The sequence below is a fragment of the Mugil cephalus genome, chromosome 20 (genome assembly GCF_022458985.1).
Source record: "Mugil cephalus isolate CIBA_MC_2020 chromosome 20, CIBA_Mcephalus_1.1, whole genome shotgun sequence".
NCBI lineage: Eukaryota > Metazoa > Chordata > Actinopteri > Mugiliformes > Mugilidae > Mugil > Mugil cephalus.
This window is the reverse complement of record NC_061789.1, coordinates 1,195,978-1,214,505: the sequence shown is the minus strand read 5'-3', so window position 1 is coordinate 1,214,505 and position 18,528 is coordinate 1,195,978. Positions and strand designations below refer to the sequence as shown.

Sequence of the window (18,528 nt, the reverse complement as noted above, 5' to 3'; positions counted from 1 at the left end):
CATAAGGAGATACGAACCCATAACCCCACGGCAACCCTGTAACCACTAGTCCACAGTTAACACATTTTCTCATCTCCAAAAAAAACAAAACAAAACAAAAAAAAAACTAATCTCAAACAACACAGTTATAGGTTCACATCCTGCTTATGTCCAGGCCCAAAAAGCTTCTTTAGAATCGAAGGAGTTAAGTCCCAAACTTGCACTTGCTGGATTTCAAGTAGCTTCTTCAGACTGCAGAGGTATAGGTTCAAATCTCATCTTTGTCCAGTGCCAAGATACCTGGATCAAGTAGCTTCTTTAGAACGGAACAAGTTACTTAAAAATGTCCCAACAACAACAACATCAAAAACTCAACTTGTTGACTTCCTGACGACCTCTGGGCCATGGACATCGGGGGACGCAAACCAGTAACCCTACGGTCCAGCAGGTGCTTCTGTAACCACTAGTTCCAGTTTCCAGTTTAAAATGAAGGCAAGTGGATGTGTTGGACTTAAAGTAGCTTCTTCAGAGTTGCAGGTTCACATCCTCCTCCATGTCCGTGTCTTCTTGACGAGTTGTTACAGAAACAGCTTCAGGTCTTTAAAGGCACAGGTTCACATCCCAGCTATGTCCAAGATGCCTTGAGGACGCGTCCACCGCAGCATGTGTTAGTCAGCTGATCCGAACAAACGGAACAAACAACCGGAAGAAACCAGTGTTTATTTTAATGTGTTTGTGACAAAGGGACCAGAGGACTGTCCACAAAGACCCTGAAGAGGACTGAGTCACGATGTGTGTGTGTGTGTGTGTTTGTGTGTGTGTGTGTGTGTGCGACCTGAGGCTGAGTGAAAGTGTTATCATTGGTGATGAGCTCAGAGCGTTCAGCTGAATGGATGATGCTACGATGAGCTCTTCACGCGTGTTGTAACCAACTCACTCATCTCCATATAAATGGCCTGAGGCAGTGTGTGTGTGTGTGTGTGTGTGTGTGTGCGTCTATTCTAGGACTGAACTCTCTCATCAAGTCTGCTACAAAACTAGAACCATGTTCTCCTGACTTCCACCGTGTGTGTGCGAGTCTGCTCAGAGATTTGCATCACGCTGAGTGTGTAGATGTGTCAGCTGTACCCGTGTCTTTCTGTTGTTAACATCGTCTCGGAGGCTTTTCATTTTTCTGCTGTTTGTCCCCTCTGGTTTCTGCTGCGTGTCTGAAAAACCACAAAGCAAACCTCCTGTCTGCAGAGGATGACATCGCGGTTGTGAGTGGGTGACAGATTGTGCGAGAATGTTCGACTGAACATTTTTTGCGGTGATTGTCGGACAGTCGCGTCCTGGGGCCTCTCATTTCCATCGTGCATGGTTCACGTTTACAGCAAGAGGCGAGATGCAAACGACATGTGACACACTATCGACTACAGGCTGCTACATACAAGGTGTTTGTTCTCGCTCGTAGGGCTGAAGCTATTTTGTGATTGGTCAGAAACTGGAATGGGCGTGGTTAATGTGAAAAAGCACAAACGAATGAACAATTTTTGGATGAAAATAGCTCGACAATTGAACGATTTATATAACTTTAATTGTGTGGACACATCATTCCTCTATAAACATGATGCACACAGGAGTGAGCAGCAGTGAACCAAGATGGCCGCCCTGCAGGCACATGGCTCCAAGGCAGCGTCTACGTATATACTGCGTGTCTAAGGTCATACCCGTCAAACGAGTGGCCAACATCCAAAAATAATAAGACAAGTGCCTCTCCCTGTCCATCTTCTGCATCTCCCACAATGCTTAGCGTCTGTGACATATGCACCAGTGGGAGGGGCCTATGAGGACTTTCCCAGAGTGACTTGTCCAGAATAAACTACTTCCTTGTTCTCAAATTTGTTCGTAGCTTTATGGAGGACAGGTTGGCAACCGTTTCTGCAACTAGTAGATATGGAGCATTCACCAACCAAGACCTGTAAGTTCACTGGTAACAGACGCAGGAGACGAAGGGGGAGATGGAGGAACCTGGAGTGAGACTCAGGTTCTGTTCACTCGGTTCCTGTGATGCATAAAGACGAGGGAGCAACATGAAAGAGAAGCATGGGGACTGGACTTAAACAGCAATAACTTCATGTGTTGTATTTCTGATAAATGTCTGCACTTAATCTCTCGACAGCATCTAAGCACACATCAAACCAGACTGAACTAAAACAGCGACAATACAAAATCCAAATAATGAGCTCAGACGTCTGAGAAGGAACAAAATCTGACCTGGAAATCAACTTATCTCTGCAGCTCCAGATTCAAAACGACAGACAAGCCCGACCCATTCAGCTCCTCTGCTTTCAGATAAGAAGCTTCTGTTTTTCCTCTCTCCACCTCTTCCATCCTCACATTCTTCCCGTGCTTCTAAATCTGAACATCTGGATGCGTGACCCAGAAAATATCCTCAAAGCATCTTGTTTTATCTCGGTCAGGATTTGTTCTTTAGAGTTTGCATACTTGTCATTTTACAGACAAATCATCTAAATCTAAACCTTTTATTTTACCGTCACCGTCTTCAACGCTGCATCGAAGCGTGATCAGTTAGACCTGAACCCTTTCTATCAGAGATCTACTCCAGAGAGAAGCCGACAAACGCAAATCACACCCGGATGTTTGTGGGTGCGTTTGCACACGTTCAAATTCCCCAATAAAACGATCTCTCTTCCTCTTCTTACCTGAAAATGCAAATGTTTTTTTTTTTTACAGTAGTGACTCAGAAGCTTCGCTGCCTGGATGCCTCCAGTCAAGTCACACATTAAAGGTTTGTGTTGCTCTGTGCCGCGTGTCTGAATTCTCAGTAAAATGTCGCAGCCTTGTCCCATCCCTGCTGATATCTGCAGCATCGAAACATGCAGTTAAATATAACTCGTGCAGATTCGTCATCATATTACACGGGATGTTTCTGACAGCTCCTCTATTTTTCTGGCTCTGAGGTGATGTCAAGCTGCTGTAAGTATTTCAGCTGGCAGGCGGAGCAGCTGTAGCTCCAACCATGCATGGTCATCGAAGCTTAACTGATCCAGGTTTGTGTAAGAAATGTAAAGAGAGACGTGGAGAAGGCCTCTTAGTAATGAACTCTGTTGCTCTGATTGGTTGGAGCGGGATGCAGCAGAAAGAAGAGCAACTAGACTTAAAGATTTTCTAGAGTCATGACAAAATCCATGCGGATATTTCTGCTTATGTGTGTTTGCAATCTGCTTCAAGTCATCTGACCTGGACACTTCAGCTTCCTGCTTCCTCCCTGATCCTCCTCCTTCCCTCTTCATCCATTTATCCGGAGCCCAAACTAATAGATCAGGAGCATCCGTGCAACAGAGAACAACTTCCTTTGGGTTTTATATTTGTTAGTGAAATGTTGTTCGGTGCCTGTTTTGAATGGAGCCTTTTAACGACTTTTTGTTGAGATTAGGATTTATCAACCTTTCTGAGGAGGAGAAGTTCTGGACACGTAGAAGCGTCTTGTCTAGAAACTCTAGCTTCAGCTTTATGTTCGGGTTCTTGGTTTTATTCTATTTTGGAGCAGCTATATTTTAACTTAAACACCTTTTTAACCCAGAGACGTGGGTGGTAGCAGTGGAGATCCTGCACTGGACAGGGGAGGGGGACTGAGATCCAGTCTGAACATTGAAACCTGCACCGTTCATTAGGGCGGATAAACCAGACAAACGGACTCTAGTCACATGAGTTTCAGGTGGACAACAGCCGCAGATGTTCCTGATTAAACACCAACTCCTCATCAGTCCTTAAGACCTGAAGACTTCTACATGTTCCCATGTTTTCACTGGATATTTTCTCCTCTGTAGATATTTCTCTGTAAACGCTGTAAACTCTTTCTGAAATACTCAGGCCGCCTCTTTCCTCTGACGCTGGGTTTGAACTCCAGTCTTCATGTTGCTGCCATGTGACTGACACATCAGATATTTGCATTAACGAGCACTAGGAACAGTTGCACCTACTGCACGTCTGCCTCCTCATCGATGTGACAGGTATTTCTACTCGAGTCAGTTTGGTTTTCCAGCAGCCGGCGCCTCTGCACAATGTGCTCATCTCTTCAGACGTGTCTTCAAGGCCAAAAGCATGAAGGCAACGTAGATATGAAAACAGATCAATACCCAGACCACAAAATCAGAGACACAACCTAAAATGAAAGAGTCTTTTTTTTATTATTTGTATTAACATGGACAGTTCACCTCGTACATACAGTACGTATATAAAAATATCTGCTTTTATCAAAGGTTACATTCGTAGTCTCCTTAAACTCTGGTAAAACACACACCAACGAACACTGCAGTCACTTCCATCCAAGAGGCTTTTACTTTTAGTTTGATTCATGTTTTTTCTCTTTTTTCTGCTCTGGAGGTTGTGAAGAGGATCCCAGTCAGGACGTCCAGTCTCTACACATGTCCTAACACAACAGTTTCCAAACACGATGAATTCATTAAGACGTAATGAAGACATGTCCTGCACCTGTCTGTGAGACAGTCGCACCGTCGAGTCACTTGTGCAAAAAGAGTGGTTGTAGTTTCTACGCCTGGATGTGAACACTTTTAAATTAAAGCTGGTTCAATGTGTCCTAAAAACCAATGGAAGATTTATATGTGTCTTCTCCAATAAAAAGAGAACAGCTGGAGTTCAATATGAAGATAAGTCGTAAAGGCTGAGATGGAGCCTCGTGGACAGTTTTGAGGAGTTTTTAGACGCAGTTTTGACTCACGTGAGCTTCTAGCTTGTGCTTTTGCGTCTCTGGACCTGAGAGCTGGTTCCTCTCTTGCTCTGTGATGGAGACTTGCTCATCCTGTCCCTCAGGCCTCTGAGGCTGTACAGTCTGCTGAAAGAAAGTCTAAACGGGACCTTGCCTTCGTCAGTGCGTCCGTGCGTCTCTGTTGTCGACGTCTGGTTCTGTCCGGGTCTCGCTTTGCTCTGCTGAGCGAGGAGGATCTCTGGAGGAGGTGGTCTGGACGGAGGCTTGCGAGGAGATGCCGTGTTATCATTTGGCACCTTGCTCTGCGTCTGAAGGTTTCCCACGGGTTGAGGGGCCGAGGCTGGTCGAGGGGGTGTGGATGGTTGGGAAAGAGGGGGCGCGCCGCCCTCCTGCAGCTGGACTCTCTGAGGCTGGAGGAAGGAAACCTGCAGAAACACACGTTGGACTGAAGGTCATACTCCACTTCTATTAGCGAGCCAACTTATCCATAATGCAGCGCACGACTCCTGCTCTGCTGCAGATGGAACATACACGGTTTTATTTCATTGTCACCTGAGTAAATATTACATGACTGAGCGGAGTTGAGACACGCCAACAACACCTCACTGAGCAGAACACACCACCAAGTTAAATGCCAATAAATGTGAAACCATCAATCTTTTACACGTTCATTAATGTTGCATCAGGGTGAACATGTGCAGCAGGAGAGAGAAAAGGAAAACACAGCGGAAAAAAATGCATTAAATGAGAAAAAATAGAATTTGAGAGATACACGAGTCACGTGAATAGACTGCACTAGTTAGCTTAGCTTAGCTTAGCTTAGCTTAGCTTAGCTTAGGGGGGCTGGTCTGGTCTGGGTGGGGGCTACATGTCTAAGTAACATCCACATGAACAAATATCAGGTCCAAAAGTTTCCCAGTAGAACATTAAATTGTCACAAAACAGTTTTAATGTTATTTACGTCTCCTGTCAGTGGTCATAATGTTGTGGCTGTTCTTCTCTTTCGTCTTTAAAGCATTAAAATGATCACATTAAAGACTACAACGTCTCTGTGATACATGTCAGAGACTCTGAACTCAACTTTATGACATAAATAATCATAATTAATAACATTAATTTAAGGAGAGTCGCCACATTAACTTTATTAAAACACAGACAAGCATTTATTCATGTAACACTTTTTAATATTCACACTGATTAAAGACCAGTCCGTCCACCCTGAGGAACAACAAAACTGCAAACTCATGTGTTTCTTTGAGGGTTAATGAAAAGCTGGTTGATATTCGCTGAAGAGTCTCTGGATGGAATCATCTGCTTAGTTCTAGTTCACTGACCTTTTCTTTCTTATCTTAAAGGAAGTTCATTAAGAAAAGTTTCTGTCTACTTTCTGCTGCCCTTATCTGGCATTTTACTTTTCCTTCACTTCATCTGTCTGAGTTTAAGGTTTCCTGTCGAACGGCTGCAGCTCGCGGCACCAACTCTTAAGTCTGCAGCTCTTTTGTGTGTTTACTGAGGCATTTTCTGTCGTGCACGAACAATTTAAGGCTCCCAGTGCATGTTTCATACATCCTGCAAAGGGTTTACATGTTTTCAGTTGCAGCACCTTAAGGAAATCCATTGCCTTCATTTGACATTCATTAGTTACCTACTTAAATATGCACTGATGTGCATACATTTCCTGAACAGAAATCTGAATAATGGCTTAAAATTCTTGCTTCATTTTGTTAACATATTAGATTTCCAGGTATTTAAAGAGAGGGCCTTGTTTTTAGGAGTAAAATGTTCTTTAATCAGGCTCTGGATGATGAAACATCTCCTCTGTAAATACCTGCAGAATGTAGTTAGGAATAAATCTGGAAGGTTTAGTTTGTGTCAGAGCTGCTGAAGTGGAGATTTCTGGCTCAGAGCAGCAGAAAAACTTAAAGTTTCACATTGTAAAATCTTGTATATTTATATTGGAAACCACTATGAACCAAAACCAGATCTACTCAAATCCTTCAAAACACATCATATAATCATATCAACATGTAAAATATCAGAATATCACATTAGATTTTCATGAATAATGATCCGTTTCTGATCGTCTCCACCTTCGTCTCCTTTAACCAAAGACAGTTTACGTCCGGATGAACTCAGATGAGTCTGACTTCCCGTCTCCTCTCCTTCCTCTGGCTTTTCTTATATCAGACTTCACAGCTTTTTTAAATGTCCCTCTGAGATAAACACAGTCTAGAGGTAGAATATTTGTCATGTGACGCTTCTGAACCAATCACGTTGTTAGAAATCGACACCAACCAAAGAGAGTTTAGCTTCAGATCAACCTTTCTACTGTAATGACTGGTTGTCAGTAGAAAGGATGTGACCATATTTGGACCTGACAAACTTCTGTAGGAGATAAAAAGTTTCATAACGGTTTCTCATATATAGGATAGAGACGAGCTCACAGTAGAAACACGACTTTAGAGAATTTAGGAGGAAATTAGAGACAGTGAAAGTGAAATGAACACATGAATGAGGGTTTTTTCTTTTTTAAACTAGTTTGATGGAAGACGTGTTAATGAAGCAAAATAGCAAAAAAATCTCAAAATTGATCAGTGGTGTCTGTTGCTGCTGCGTCTCTCATACCTTCTGTGTCTCCGTCTCTCTGGTCGACTCCCTCCTCTCTCCACCGCTGACTCTCAACGTCGCCTCGTTCAGCGGCTTTTCCTTCACTTCGTCTCGACTCTCTCCGGACAAAACAACCTCCTCCATTTTCCCGACGGACAGTCGCTTCGCCTCCGTCGCCTCGTTGGCGCCTTCAGTCGCTCCTCCGTCGACCAGCCCATCTATGAAGTCGTGCAGCCCCCTCTTCCTCTTAGGGGCCTGTTTGCCTTTTCCTGCCGTCTCTGTTGAATCTTTCATTTTGTTCACTATCCCGTCAGCTTCCCTCAGTATCTGAGATTCTCGCTTCTTCCACGGCCCATCTTCGTCTAGACTGCTATCATTTGCAGTGTTGTTTGTTTCAGTAATTTTCAGACGTAATATAGAAGAAAGGTCTGATTTAGCAGCACCAGAGCTATAACTATTATACGCAGCATTCGTGTGTTTGAAGCCGACGTGATCATCTACTGTCCCGTGGCTGTGAAAACATCCGAGCTCAAAGAGCGGCTCGCCGAGAGGAGACTCGATGCATTCATAGTACTCCTCAGAGGTGGTGGAGCCCTGTCTCGGCGATTTGTAGCCGTCGCTGATGTCGGGCGTGAGCGTTCGGAAGTCCTGGGTGGGCGTATGTGGAGAAAACCCATCGGGAGTGGGAGAACGTACGAGAGATCTGAGGGAACGTTCGGCGGTTGGCGAACGCAGGTCTGGAATGAGCATCTCGGAGAGGTGTAAACGCAGGGATTTCTCAGGAGTGTGAATGCTCCCTCGTACTTTAGGAATCTGCTCTTGGAAAGTGTTTGCATTATTTGGGGATCGTACTTGTTTACTGTGCGTGTCTGCAGCAGATTGTAACGAGTCCACGGCCTCCAACGCGTCCACCGTCTCCTGAGGAGTCGGTGAATTGTAGGATATTATCTGAGGTTCATGAGCTCTTGCAAGGTACGATTTACACGACGTGACGTCTGGAGCTTCATGCCCTGTTGTTTGGTGTCTCTCTGTCTCCGTCTCTGGGGTTGTCTCACAGTTGAGATCAGTACTGTTTGGAAGTATTTCTTGGATATTCACGCCGTTTGATTTTGGTGCATCAGTGATAAAAGCATCTGACCTGGTTTGTACTTTGGCTTCATCTGCTTCCTCACTCTTAGCTCCCTCATTGGTTGATTCTCCATTGATCGGTCCATCTGGGGCTACATGGTTCGCCATCCTTTGTCTCTCAAGAGACTCTCTACCTTTTTCTACTAATTCTGTCTTGGGGTCTTCTGGAATTATTTCTTGTATATTCACGCTGGCCGATTCTGAAGCATCAGCAGTAAAAATATTTGAGTGGGTTTGTAGTTCGTCTCCATCTATTTCCTCGCTCTTCGTTCCCTCATTGGTTGATTTTCCTCCATCAAACCTCTGTCTCTCTGAGGACTCTTTGCCATTTTTATCCGTTTCTGTTAAATATTTTATTTCTTTCAAGGTCGTGGGATCTTCTGGTTTTATTTCTTGAATATTCACACTAGATGACTTTGCTTCCTCACTCTTTGTTCCCTCATAGTCTGATTCTAATTCACAGACCTTCTTCTGTTCTGATGCTTCTTGGCCATTTTCTGCCATTTCTGTTAAATTTTTAATTTTTTTTAAGGTATTTGTATCTTCTGGTTCTATTTCTTGAATGTCCACACTGGCTGATTTTGCTCCATCAACAACCGTCTGTGTTCGTAGTTCGGCTCCATCCTGTCGTCGATCTCCTTCCTCGCTCTCTATCTCTTGGGATGTTGAACTCTCTTGTCGTTGCAGAGTTTCTTCTCCTGTTTTCTTGTCACTGCTGTCCTCTAGTTCTGGGACAGTTTCAGGCTCTTTCACTGCAGATGTCTCGGTAAAAGACTCGTCATGAACTACTAAAGGTGCCACGCTGGACTCAGACCTCTTCACGATGGAGATGACCGGGAAATTCTGGCCATCGCTGCTGTTGTTGTTGTCTTTGATAATCAGCTGGACAGTACGAGGTTTAGGGACGGGAGGAGCTGAGTTCAAACCAGAGGACGATGAAGATGAAGAGATGGAACGATTTATTTCTGGAGAAGCAGATGTAAGAGCATGAATGGGAGTGGAGGAGCTTGTAGAGCCGTTGATGTGACTTGTTTCAGAAACAACAGACTGAGAAGCAGATGATGTGGAAACGTTGCCGTGGACGACGGGAGAGATTTCTGTCTGTGAATCTGTCTTTTCATGTTTGGAGGTTTGTGTAGTGTGTGAATCCAGAATGTGAGTCTTGTGCGTAGCAGCACTTTGTGTGTTTAAATTCGAAACAGGTTCTTCTTCCTGTTTCGTGTCTGATTCTGACGTAGGACCGTTTGAGGAGACGGTCTGTGATGTTTCCGTTTTGTTCGGAGCTGGTGTTTGTGCACTGAGCTTTGGTGTCTCATGACCTCCATCGTGGTTTGGACACAGTTCATGGTCAGTGTTGACAGCGGGGTCCTTCTCAGGTTCAGACTCCTCCCCAGATGTAGGGGATTTCTGTTCAGGTGCCTCGTTTTGGGGAGGCTCATTGAGTTTTGTCGGCTCCTCAACTTTGGTTTCACCTTTATTCGACTCCTCGGGTTTAGATGTAACCGGCCCCGGCTTTGTGACTTCTGGTGAGGTTTCCTGAGCCTTGCTGAAAGGACTGCTAAACCTGATCGCCTGGCTGGTTTCAAACATCTCAGAGCGCTGCAGATGGACCTGAGTCGGCCTGTTGGCATCCCGAATGTTAATGAACCCTATTACATCACTGGGAGGGTCGGGTTCTGGCCATGTGGGCAGGTAAGCGATTAAACTTGCTTTTTCTAGACCCACTAGTCCAGGGTGGAGCGGGGGTTCGTCCTGTGCCGGCTCTTGACTTGCCTTTCCTCGCTTCTTCTTTTTGGAGTTGTCTGAAACCTCGGGCTCTTTAGGGCTGTCGCGCTCGGCCGGGGCGGCGGGGCTGGGGTTGCTCACGGTAACCAGGGAGTATTTTGGGTTGTAGAGTTTCCGAGCGACCGCAGCAGAAGGGGGCGGCACGACAACCGGCTGAGGGGGCGGTTCCAGCTGAGGCTCAGGGTCCATGGAGACCTGCCGCAGGTCAACGGAGCTGGAGGAAGCGTAGAGGACGCGAAACAGTCGGTCGAAGCCGTCCGCCGCCTGGCCTGTGATCACGGTGATGAGGTTTCTATCGAGCCGAGAGGACGTCCAAGTGAAACTGCACAGACAAAACAAACAAGGCAGTAGAGTTAAATGTTTTGAGCTTTTAAGAAACAGAGAAGAATTAATTAGACAAAGAAACAACAACTAAAATCCCCACACTGATCTGTTGTAGATGATTTTCAAATGAAGTTCAAAGCCTTAAGTTAAAAGAGTCGTCGTGTAGTTTTTCAGGAACTGCTTTATAAAAACATTTACGTCTGCCCCGTGGATACGTTTACAACCTGTTTGTCCACTCCACTAATAGAACATGTCGTTCATATCTCACCATGCAAAAAGACAACAACACTGAAACAAAGACAGGTGGGGTAGACGGGGATCACGTCTTTGCAGACATGATGCACACTGACCTGTATGAGCCAGACACAGCTTTGTCTCCATCGATGAACATGAACCTGTGACCCATTCGCCCTTTCACTTTAGTGCACGACCGAGTGTGGAACACGGTTCCTTCTGTGCAGCGAACGCGAAGATGCTGAAAAAGAAGAAGAAGAAGAGAACGTTTTTCAGGTCCAGAGCTACATTTAGAACATGTGACCATGTGAACAGTGATTTACAAAGTCAATCTGGTGATTATATGAGGTCATGTTGCCTTTAAGTGACCCGCAGATGCTCTGACTTTCCCAAATCTCAAATCTGGAAAATACAGCACATCCCTCAGAAGGGATTAGTTCTCTGTCCACTTCTTTATGTGTACTGCATGTGAATTCAACAACTTGACAAATTTGTGATGCATTTTGAGAATTTTTCCACAAACTTTCATGGAAAAAAAAAAATACTGAAAACACAACTTTTGTCTGATTCAGATCTGGTGTCCCACAGGGATCCGTTCTCGGTCCACTTCTTTATGCTTCATGCATTTGGATGCAAAGACAATTTTTATAATTTGTCCCTACGTCTCAGTTATACTATAACATACTATATGTTTTAGTGTGTATATTTGTTCTTAATTATGTTTTCTTGTTGTAATGTTTTGATATATAAATAAAGTTTGATTTGATTTGATATACTATACTAATAATATTATCATTAGTTCTCTGTAATTTGATCATTTAAAGAATATCTGCTCCCCAAACACTCACACGCCATTTCTTTGAAATGTGCACAATGTCCTTGTGTGTCTGTGTGTGCACACACTTTTTACATGTGCAAACACAGCTTCTCTAACAGGCCTACAGCTGTGACTGCATGACTGAGGCATTCAACGAGCTGCTGTGCTAACATTTATCCAGTGTTCACAGCAATAAAAGAAAAGTGATACGTATGGTGTAGTCATGAATGACAGATAAAAGATAAACACCTCATCAAGTCCTTTCTCTGTCGCGAATAATGAAGAGAATTACTCAACATTATTTCAATAGAATGTTAAAGAATGCATCCAATTAGGAAATTTTCCAGCTGCTTATTATCCGTTACGGATAATGCATTTAATAATCTTTAATTTTAATGAGTCACCCTCACACAGAAGTCTTAGTTTAGACTTGAGCACATTAAACAATCACTGGTGCATCAGATAACTCTTTCTCTTAACCACACCCTTCACTTTCTCATTCCTTTGGTTAGTCGGATCAGATAAATCCACATTCCTCTGAACTGTTAGTGTTGTTATGTGAACACAGAACCATAGTGTGCTGTGGACTTGTTGGTTTGCAGATTTGTCACATGTTCGCGAACCGCACTAGACGTCACAAAGAAGAAAACTTTGGCACCTCTTTACTTCTAGTGAGGTGCCAAATTCCACACCTTAACCAAATCCATCTCGTCACTTACTGCTCGGTTTTGCAGTCACTGCTTATAGCTGGACTACAAATTGTCTGTGTTGCCACAAACCAGAACTATGAATATCATAAATACTAGATTCCTTTGTCAGAACAGGCTCTGATCCAGAGGTTGTTCCGCGATGAGACAAATCCTGCAGAGTACGAAATGAATATAAAGCTGTCATCTCATCACATTATAAGAAAAAAGAAGGAATGACACACTTGCATAAATTGTTCGATCTGAAACGACTCCTCTCTGTGTGCGAGGAAAAGCTGCGTTTTCTCAACACAATCAAATGCTTCAAATATTTGAATAACTTCAGGCGACATGTGCACTAAAGAGATAAAGCGCCAGAAAAGCAAATGCAGCCAAGATAAAAAACCTAATTCACGTATTATGTTACGAGGCAGACGAACATATTGCTGGTGAGGCACAAACTGTCAAATGACTCCAGACCCAGCTGGAACCGAAAGCTGTTGCAGCCTTTGTGTTTCACTTTGCTTCCTTCGAGACAGAACCTGGCAGAGCGGAGCGCCACAGTCTGTTAGTGGGCGTCTGCGCAAGTTTTAGACATTTGAAGGTGTTTCCATTAATATCCATCACAGAGGATTAACGCCTGTGATGATAAAGCTCACACATCACGCATGGAGTCCTGCAGCAGATAATATGACCCCTGCAGTGCATCATCCAGTCTGTCTGAGATTATGTGAAGAGACAGAAGAACAGCACAGGAACAATGGGAGGTGTTAGCATCACTAAAGTAAGCCGCGTTAGGTCGACGGTAACCATGAACAACCTCTTATCTACTGTTCCTGGGAGGGTATCACACGTCACCGGAGACTTTTGCAGCCTTGTCTCATAACAATAGTGCGGTTTGGCAGCTTGGACTAAAGACTTATGTCTCAAGAGGAAAATACAAAAAGCTTTTCAACGCACCTCGATTTCACACGTCCAAACATGACTAAGAACTCTTTCTCTTTTGTTACATGGCTTGTGTTTTTTATTTAGGTAACCGACTAATTATAGTATGAGTTTAAACCCAAGCGTGTGTTTGCGTGCTTGTTTTTTTGCCAAACTCCTGAATAATATCAACCTTGTGGGGACCCACAACTTTCTCTCTGTGGTTTTATGGTAAATGCTACGATTAATACAAACCTGCTGAGTTCTGTTTATTCCCAGTGAGAAATATGTCTGTTTGCTAAATGAAGAGCGGGTTATTTTACTGATAGCGTGCCAAGCTTTTTTAATTTGTAATTATTCAAGATAAGATCAGATAGTACTTTATTGATCCCCACTGGGGACATTCGACGAATTACATATTTAAGTTTATGGCTTTATAACTTAATGTGGAGCTGTTTGGTCGGGTGTGATTCGGTGCTAATGTGAGGACGAGACAAAACAGGAATTATAATGTGCTAAAATGCAACAAATCCAACTGTTATTCTAGAAAAATGTGTGTGGAACAGCTGCATGAAATAGATCCTGCTTTATATTCTGATGCAGTGACTGAGCGGTTTATTTTCAGATGTAACTCTGATGTAATTTGCAAAGGTCAAAGATCTACACTCTTCAGTTTTCATTTTCTGTTTGCTTATCTTTCTGGTTGTAAAGCTCCCATCAAGAGGTTTGTTGTCGATGGTGAGTTTAAGAGAAACTTGTTTTGGTCTTTGATGACTGTCCCACCATCTTCCTTCTCCTCCTGTGTGGGACTCCGTGCACCAACTTCCTCAGGTGCTGCATGCTAATTTCAGTTTTCTCATCTGCCTGCAGATCTCTGGGTTTTAATCTTGCCACCGTCTCACCTGACCCCCTCAAATCCAGTCCAGTCCAGTCCAGAGATGTCAGTTTGTGAGGTCAGCATCTTACCTTGAGGTGTCCAGCGTGCATGTTGGCCCTCTGGCACATGGACAAGAAGTGAGGTAGCGTTGTGCGTTCCAGCAGGATGTAAACGGAAACCCTCCTTTTGAAGCCGGCGTCGATCAAGTCCCTGAAGATGTCGACGTCGGTGAAGATGTCCATCACCACGGCGATCACCTGGAGACGCACAGACACAACTTTCACACCCTGTTACATGAAATCTGTCTGCAACTCGGACTAAAACAGTGCACCCTTAAAGGCCTCAGGCTGGAAGTTACTACACAAACACAGTGTTTATCTTTTTCCTGTTAAACACATAAGACTGAGGTTGTTCTTCGGGTTTTGGGTAAAATATTTGAGTGCTGCACTTTTGTTTTTCTGACCCACATGCAGTTCATTTGGATCCATAAGAGGAGCTGCTGAGAAATAAAACCCCGTCGTAAACGGTTTGGGAAACTTAGCTGCAGGAAGAGCTGCACATATCGATGCAAATGCACAGAATGACGCAGGGTTTCGCCGCTCGGTGCTTCTCTCTGGTCTCTGATAAAGCGGCTTAATCAAGATGCACTTTACTCTTCTCTGGCCAGCGGCCTGTACTATGGCCTTCAGAGACTATGAGCAGCCAGACACAGTTAATGTTTGGTTAGAGGAGTAAGACTTGGAAGGAGGCTTGAAAAATGAACCAAAGTGATCTTTAATGACTTTATAGGATTTAACTTCCTGCTTTGATGCCGACGGGAGACTGATAATACTGTCTGTGAAGGTTCTCAGTCATGTAACATCCAAAAAATGTTTCAAAAAGGCGACAAAAACGCTTTTTGGAGACACTAATGTACTGACGAGAAAAGAACTAAAAGTTTTCACGCACCTTCTGCGCCTGTGCAATCATTTTCCTGACCACCTCCTTGATGTGGACCTGACCCTCCAGGGGGGGCTGCGTGTACACGGTGGTGCGCGTCACCCCCCGGTACTTCTCGCTGTCGGGCCAGCCCAGGTCCATCTGCGGGATGGAGGTGTCCGACAGGTCGGGCCAGTAGTGCAGGGACAGCGGGGCCGCCTCTCCTTCCCCTGCCCCCTCATTCTCCGGGAACAGGTCCGAGCCCGGGTCGTACGGCTCCACCGACCCGGACAGAGCCTCGAGCTCCGGGTCCGAAAGGAAGCCGCGCAGGGCGCGAGCCTCCAGGTGTTTAATGAACGCCTCGCGACCATCCCTCAGGAGCGTCTCGAGCGCGAGCCGCTGCTCCTCGCAGTAGAAAAATTCCGCTTTGGACTCGTGCGTCCGCGGGTTCACGTGATTGTCATCCAGGCACCAGAGCTGAGACAGAGCCATGACCGGAGGACTCACCGGAGGACTCACCGGAGGACTCACCGGAGGACCACGTCAAGTCTCAAAAGTGTCCCCAAGAGTGCGTCTTCAGTCCTTCAGCTCCACGTCTGAGTCATGTTCTCTTCCTCGGTCAGTCTCGGAGCTCCTGTGTCCGGCCATGACACGTTAACACTCGGCCATTACTGTTGATATTCTCCCGTTACGGAGTTCAGAGCTCAGCTATTAAAGAGAGAGAGAAAGTGGCATGCCGCCGGCGTCACCGCCCGCCAGGTGTGACCCTGACAGGTAGACCACGCCCACCGTCGCGCTGCACGAATCACGTGACCCGCGGAGCTCCGGGGCCGAGTTTGTTGAACAAGAGCGACGCCAGGAATGATTAACGAGGCCCCGCCTCCTCAAAAAAACCATCAGCGGCTCCCCGGGGTTGTCGGACCTGTTCTCTCCTGCTCCTGGGCCTGGTTCCAGCCTGGCACAGCTCCAGCAGAGACACCCAGGACAAGATAGGAGCCTCACCTGTTCAGTCAGTTAAACATTGTCCCATCGCCACAACTTTTACCACGAGTGTCTGACCTTTGACCTATTCGGCAAATCCACCAGTTAAATACATCCAATTAAAACTCGGAGGTTGAAGTTATGACATAACAGAGACAGGTCTTCACAGAGCCACGGTTTTATTCTATAAAACGACTTTATCTGATCTGCACAGAGATTAAACCTCCACATGTCATTAGATTATCAGCAGATCAGCGGCAGTGAAGGCCGGGTTTGATCCTAATTGCATTTAATTTTACTCCAGAAGACGACGGGACATGAAAAGACACAAAGGTTGATGCAGCGGGGAGTTATTAGACCGCCACTAATCTCTAACCGGAGTTCATCGTCTCCGTCGCCTGCTGTGAAAAGCTGTTCCGTCTTCGTCCTGAATGTCCCGTGAAAACACATCTAACTCAATTCAGTGGCGTTGTGAAGGAGACCCGAGGCTCAGCTCTGTTTCTAACCGATGGTCCACACACTTTTTTATCTTCTGCAAACATTTGGAGCGGAAAACCTACGAAAGAGGACATCGCAGTGTAAGTTTCCAAATGAAGGCCTTAATTAAAGCTAATTTGGAAGCACAGCTGGTGCAGGATTCACAATAACTTTTAATACCGAGGAACTTTCCTGCTCGTTCCTGTAATTTTTTATTTTTTTTTTTTTGACTGGAACATTTAGTTTGAATCCAGTAAGTTTCTGCAGAAAGGAACTGTTCCCGTCATTAAGGTGAGTCTCCTGAACTCTGACTTTCACTCCGTCTTTTATTTTGTTTATAATATGCAATAAGTTTATTGAATATGTTCTCCTGACTCATCTTTTCTTTATTGACGTGCCAGCTGGCAGAAGTGTGATAAAGTGTTCTTCAGGTTCCCAGGCTGCTGAGGCCTGTCAGTCAGACTCACGTCTCCCCCCTCCTCCCTCCTCCCTCCCTCCTCCCTCCCCGTCCCTTTATCCTCCTCGTTACATGCTCTCATAACCTCTCTCCCGTCTGTGTCTCCTCAATGAGATTCAGTTTTTCTGTTTCGGCGCGTGACACAAATATGTCGTCTCAAGGTCTCGCGCTGCTTCATCTGACACGCACTCACTTCAAAGTGACTCAGCAGCTTTAAAAAGATCACAGGGAGCAAACTACGAGGAGGCTATTTCTGGAACACCTTTAGCTCCTTTCTTCTTCTCCTCCTTCTCCTCCTCCTTCGGATGCCAGACGCTTATTGACTAACCGTCGTCGCTGGACGAGGAGGAGGAGGAGGAAGAGGAGGAGGTGACACTGTCGCAAACATCAACACAAAAGAACTGATTCAGTCCAGACTTCTGAGACGTGACCGTGTTTCCTTTAAACATCGTGGTGAGAGATGAGACATTCTTCACGTTGCTGCTGTCAAATGTCACAAAGAGCTCGGATCTGAAAGTAGAATTAGAATTATTACCTCAGGATATTTGTTTGAATAGGATCCAGAATTCCCATGTTCATATTTAATATAATTATAAGTTAAATTATGTTTTTCATTAGTTTTTTTATAGTTTGTCTGCATCATTCAACCAACGATGAGGAAAAGCAAAAGCTTTTCATGGAGAGTGTTTCTGTGTTTCTTCAACCTGATCCATCATCCTGATCAGAGGTCGGACGTTAAATAAATAACTTTATTGACAAAGTGGTTCTGCTGCAGCGGAGCGTGAAATCTGCTGGAAATAGAACAGAAGAAGAAGAAGGAAGACGAGGAGGCGGAGGAGAATTAATGTTTTCCCTCAGACTTATTGACTAAATGGTTCCACTGCTATTGATCATCGACTCCAGATGAAGATGGAGGACGAGAAGAAGGAGAGAACGGTAGGTCTAGAAGAAAAATGAAAGGCGTGAAACGTCTTCTCAAAAAACCTTTAAATGCCTTTTGGATAGAAGAAGAAAAACAAGGCCGAGGAAGAGAAATAGCAGGAGAAGAAGAAGATGGAGGAAAAGACAGGAGGACATGGAAGAAGCCATCTTTCTCTCCCACTGTAAATAGAACAGAAGAAGAAGAAGCAGTAGGTCGAGAAGGAGGAGAGGAAATAAATGAGAACATGATCGAAGAAGAGGATGAGAAGAATGAGAGAAAGGAGTTAAGTCTAGAAAGAAGAGGAGGAACAAGCAGAGAAGAAGAAAAACCAGTCAGAGGAAGAGAAGAAGAAGAAGCAGGAGGAGATGGAAAAGGCCATCTGTCTCTTCCACCAACAAGACGTGTCCAAGTCTCCAATAAACAACTTTATCGACAAAGTGGTTCTGCAACAAATGTGCTGGAAATGGAACAGAAGAAGAATGAAGAGGAGAGGAAGAGAAGAAGAGAGTACGATTAAAGAGGAGGATGAGAAGAAGGAGAGAAGGGAGTTTGGTCTAGAAGGAGGAGGAGGAAAGAGATGAAGAAGAAGAAAAAGGAAGAAAAGAGAAGAGCAGATGTTTCCTCAGACGTTTTATTGACAAAGTGTTTCTACTGCAGTGGAGCGTGAAATCTGCTGGAAA

At 44.7% G+C, this 18,528-nt stretch overlaps 1 protein-coding gene across 1 annotated transcript; it reads right to left on the bottom strand.

Annotated features, from left to right (window-relative positions):
• Positions 1-4,148: 4,148 nt before the first annotated feature.
• LOC124997234 lies at positions 4,149-16,929 on the bottom strand. The gene is made up of 5 exons (XM_047570797.1): positions 15,042-16,929; positions 14,183-14,350; positions 10,906-11,030; positions 7,337-10,553; positions 4,149-5,136 (listed from the first exon to the last, which is right to left on the bottom strand). The coding sequence occupies exons 1-5, from the start codon at positions 15,501-15,503 to the stop codon at positions 4,732-4,734; spliced, it is 4,377 nt and encodes a 1,458-aa protein (XP_047426753.1). The 5' UTR covers positions 15,504-16,929; the 3' UTR covers positions 4,149-4,731.
• Between the last annotated feature and the right edge of the window lie 1,599 nt (positions 16,930-18,528).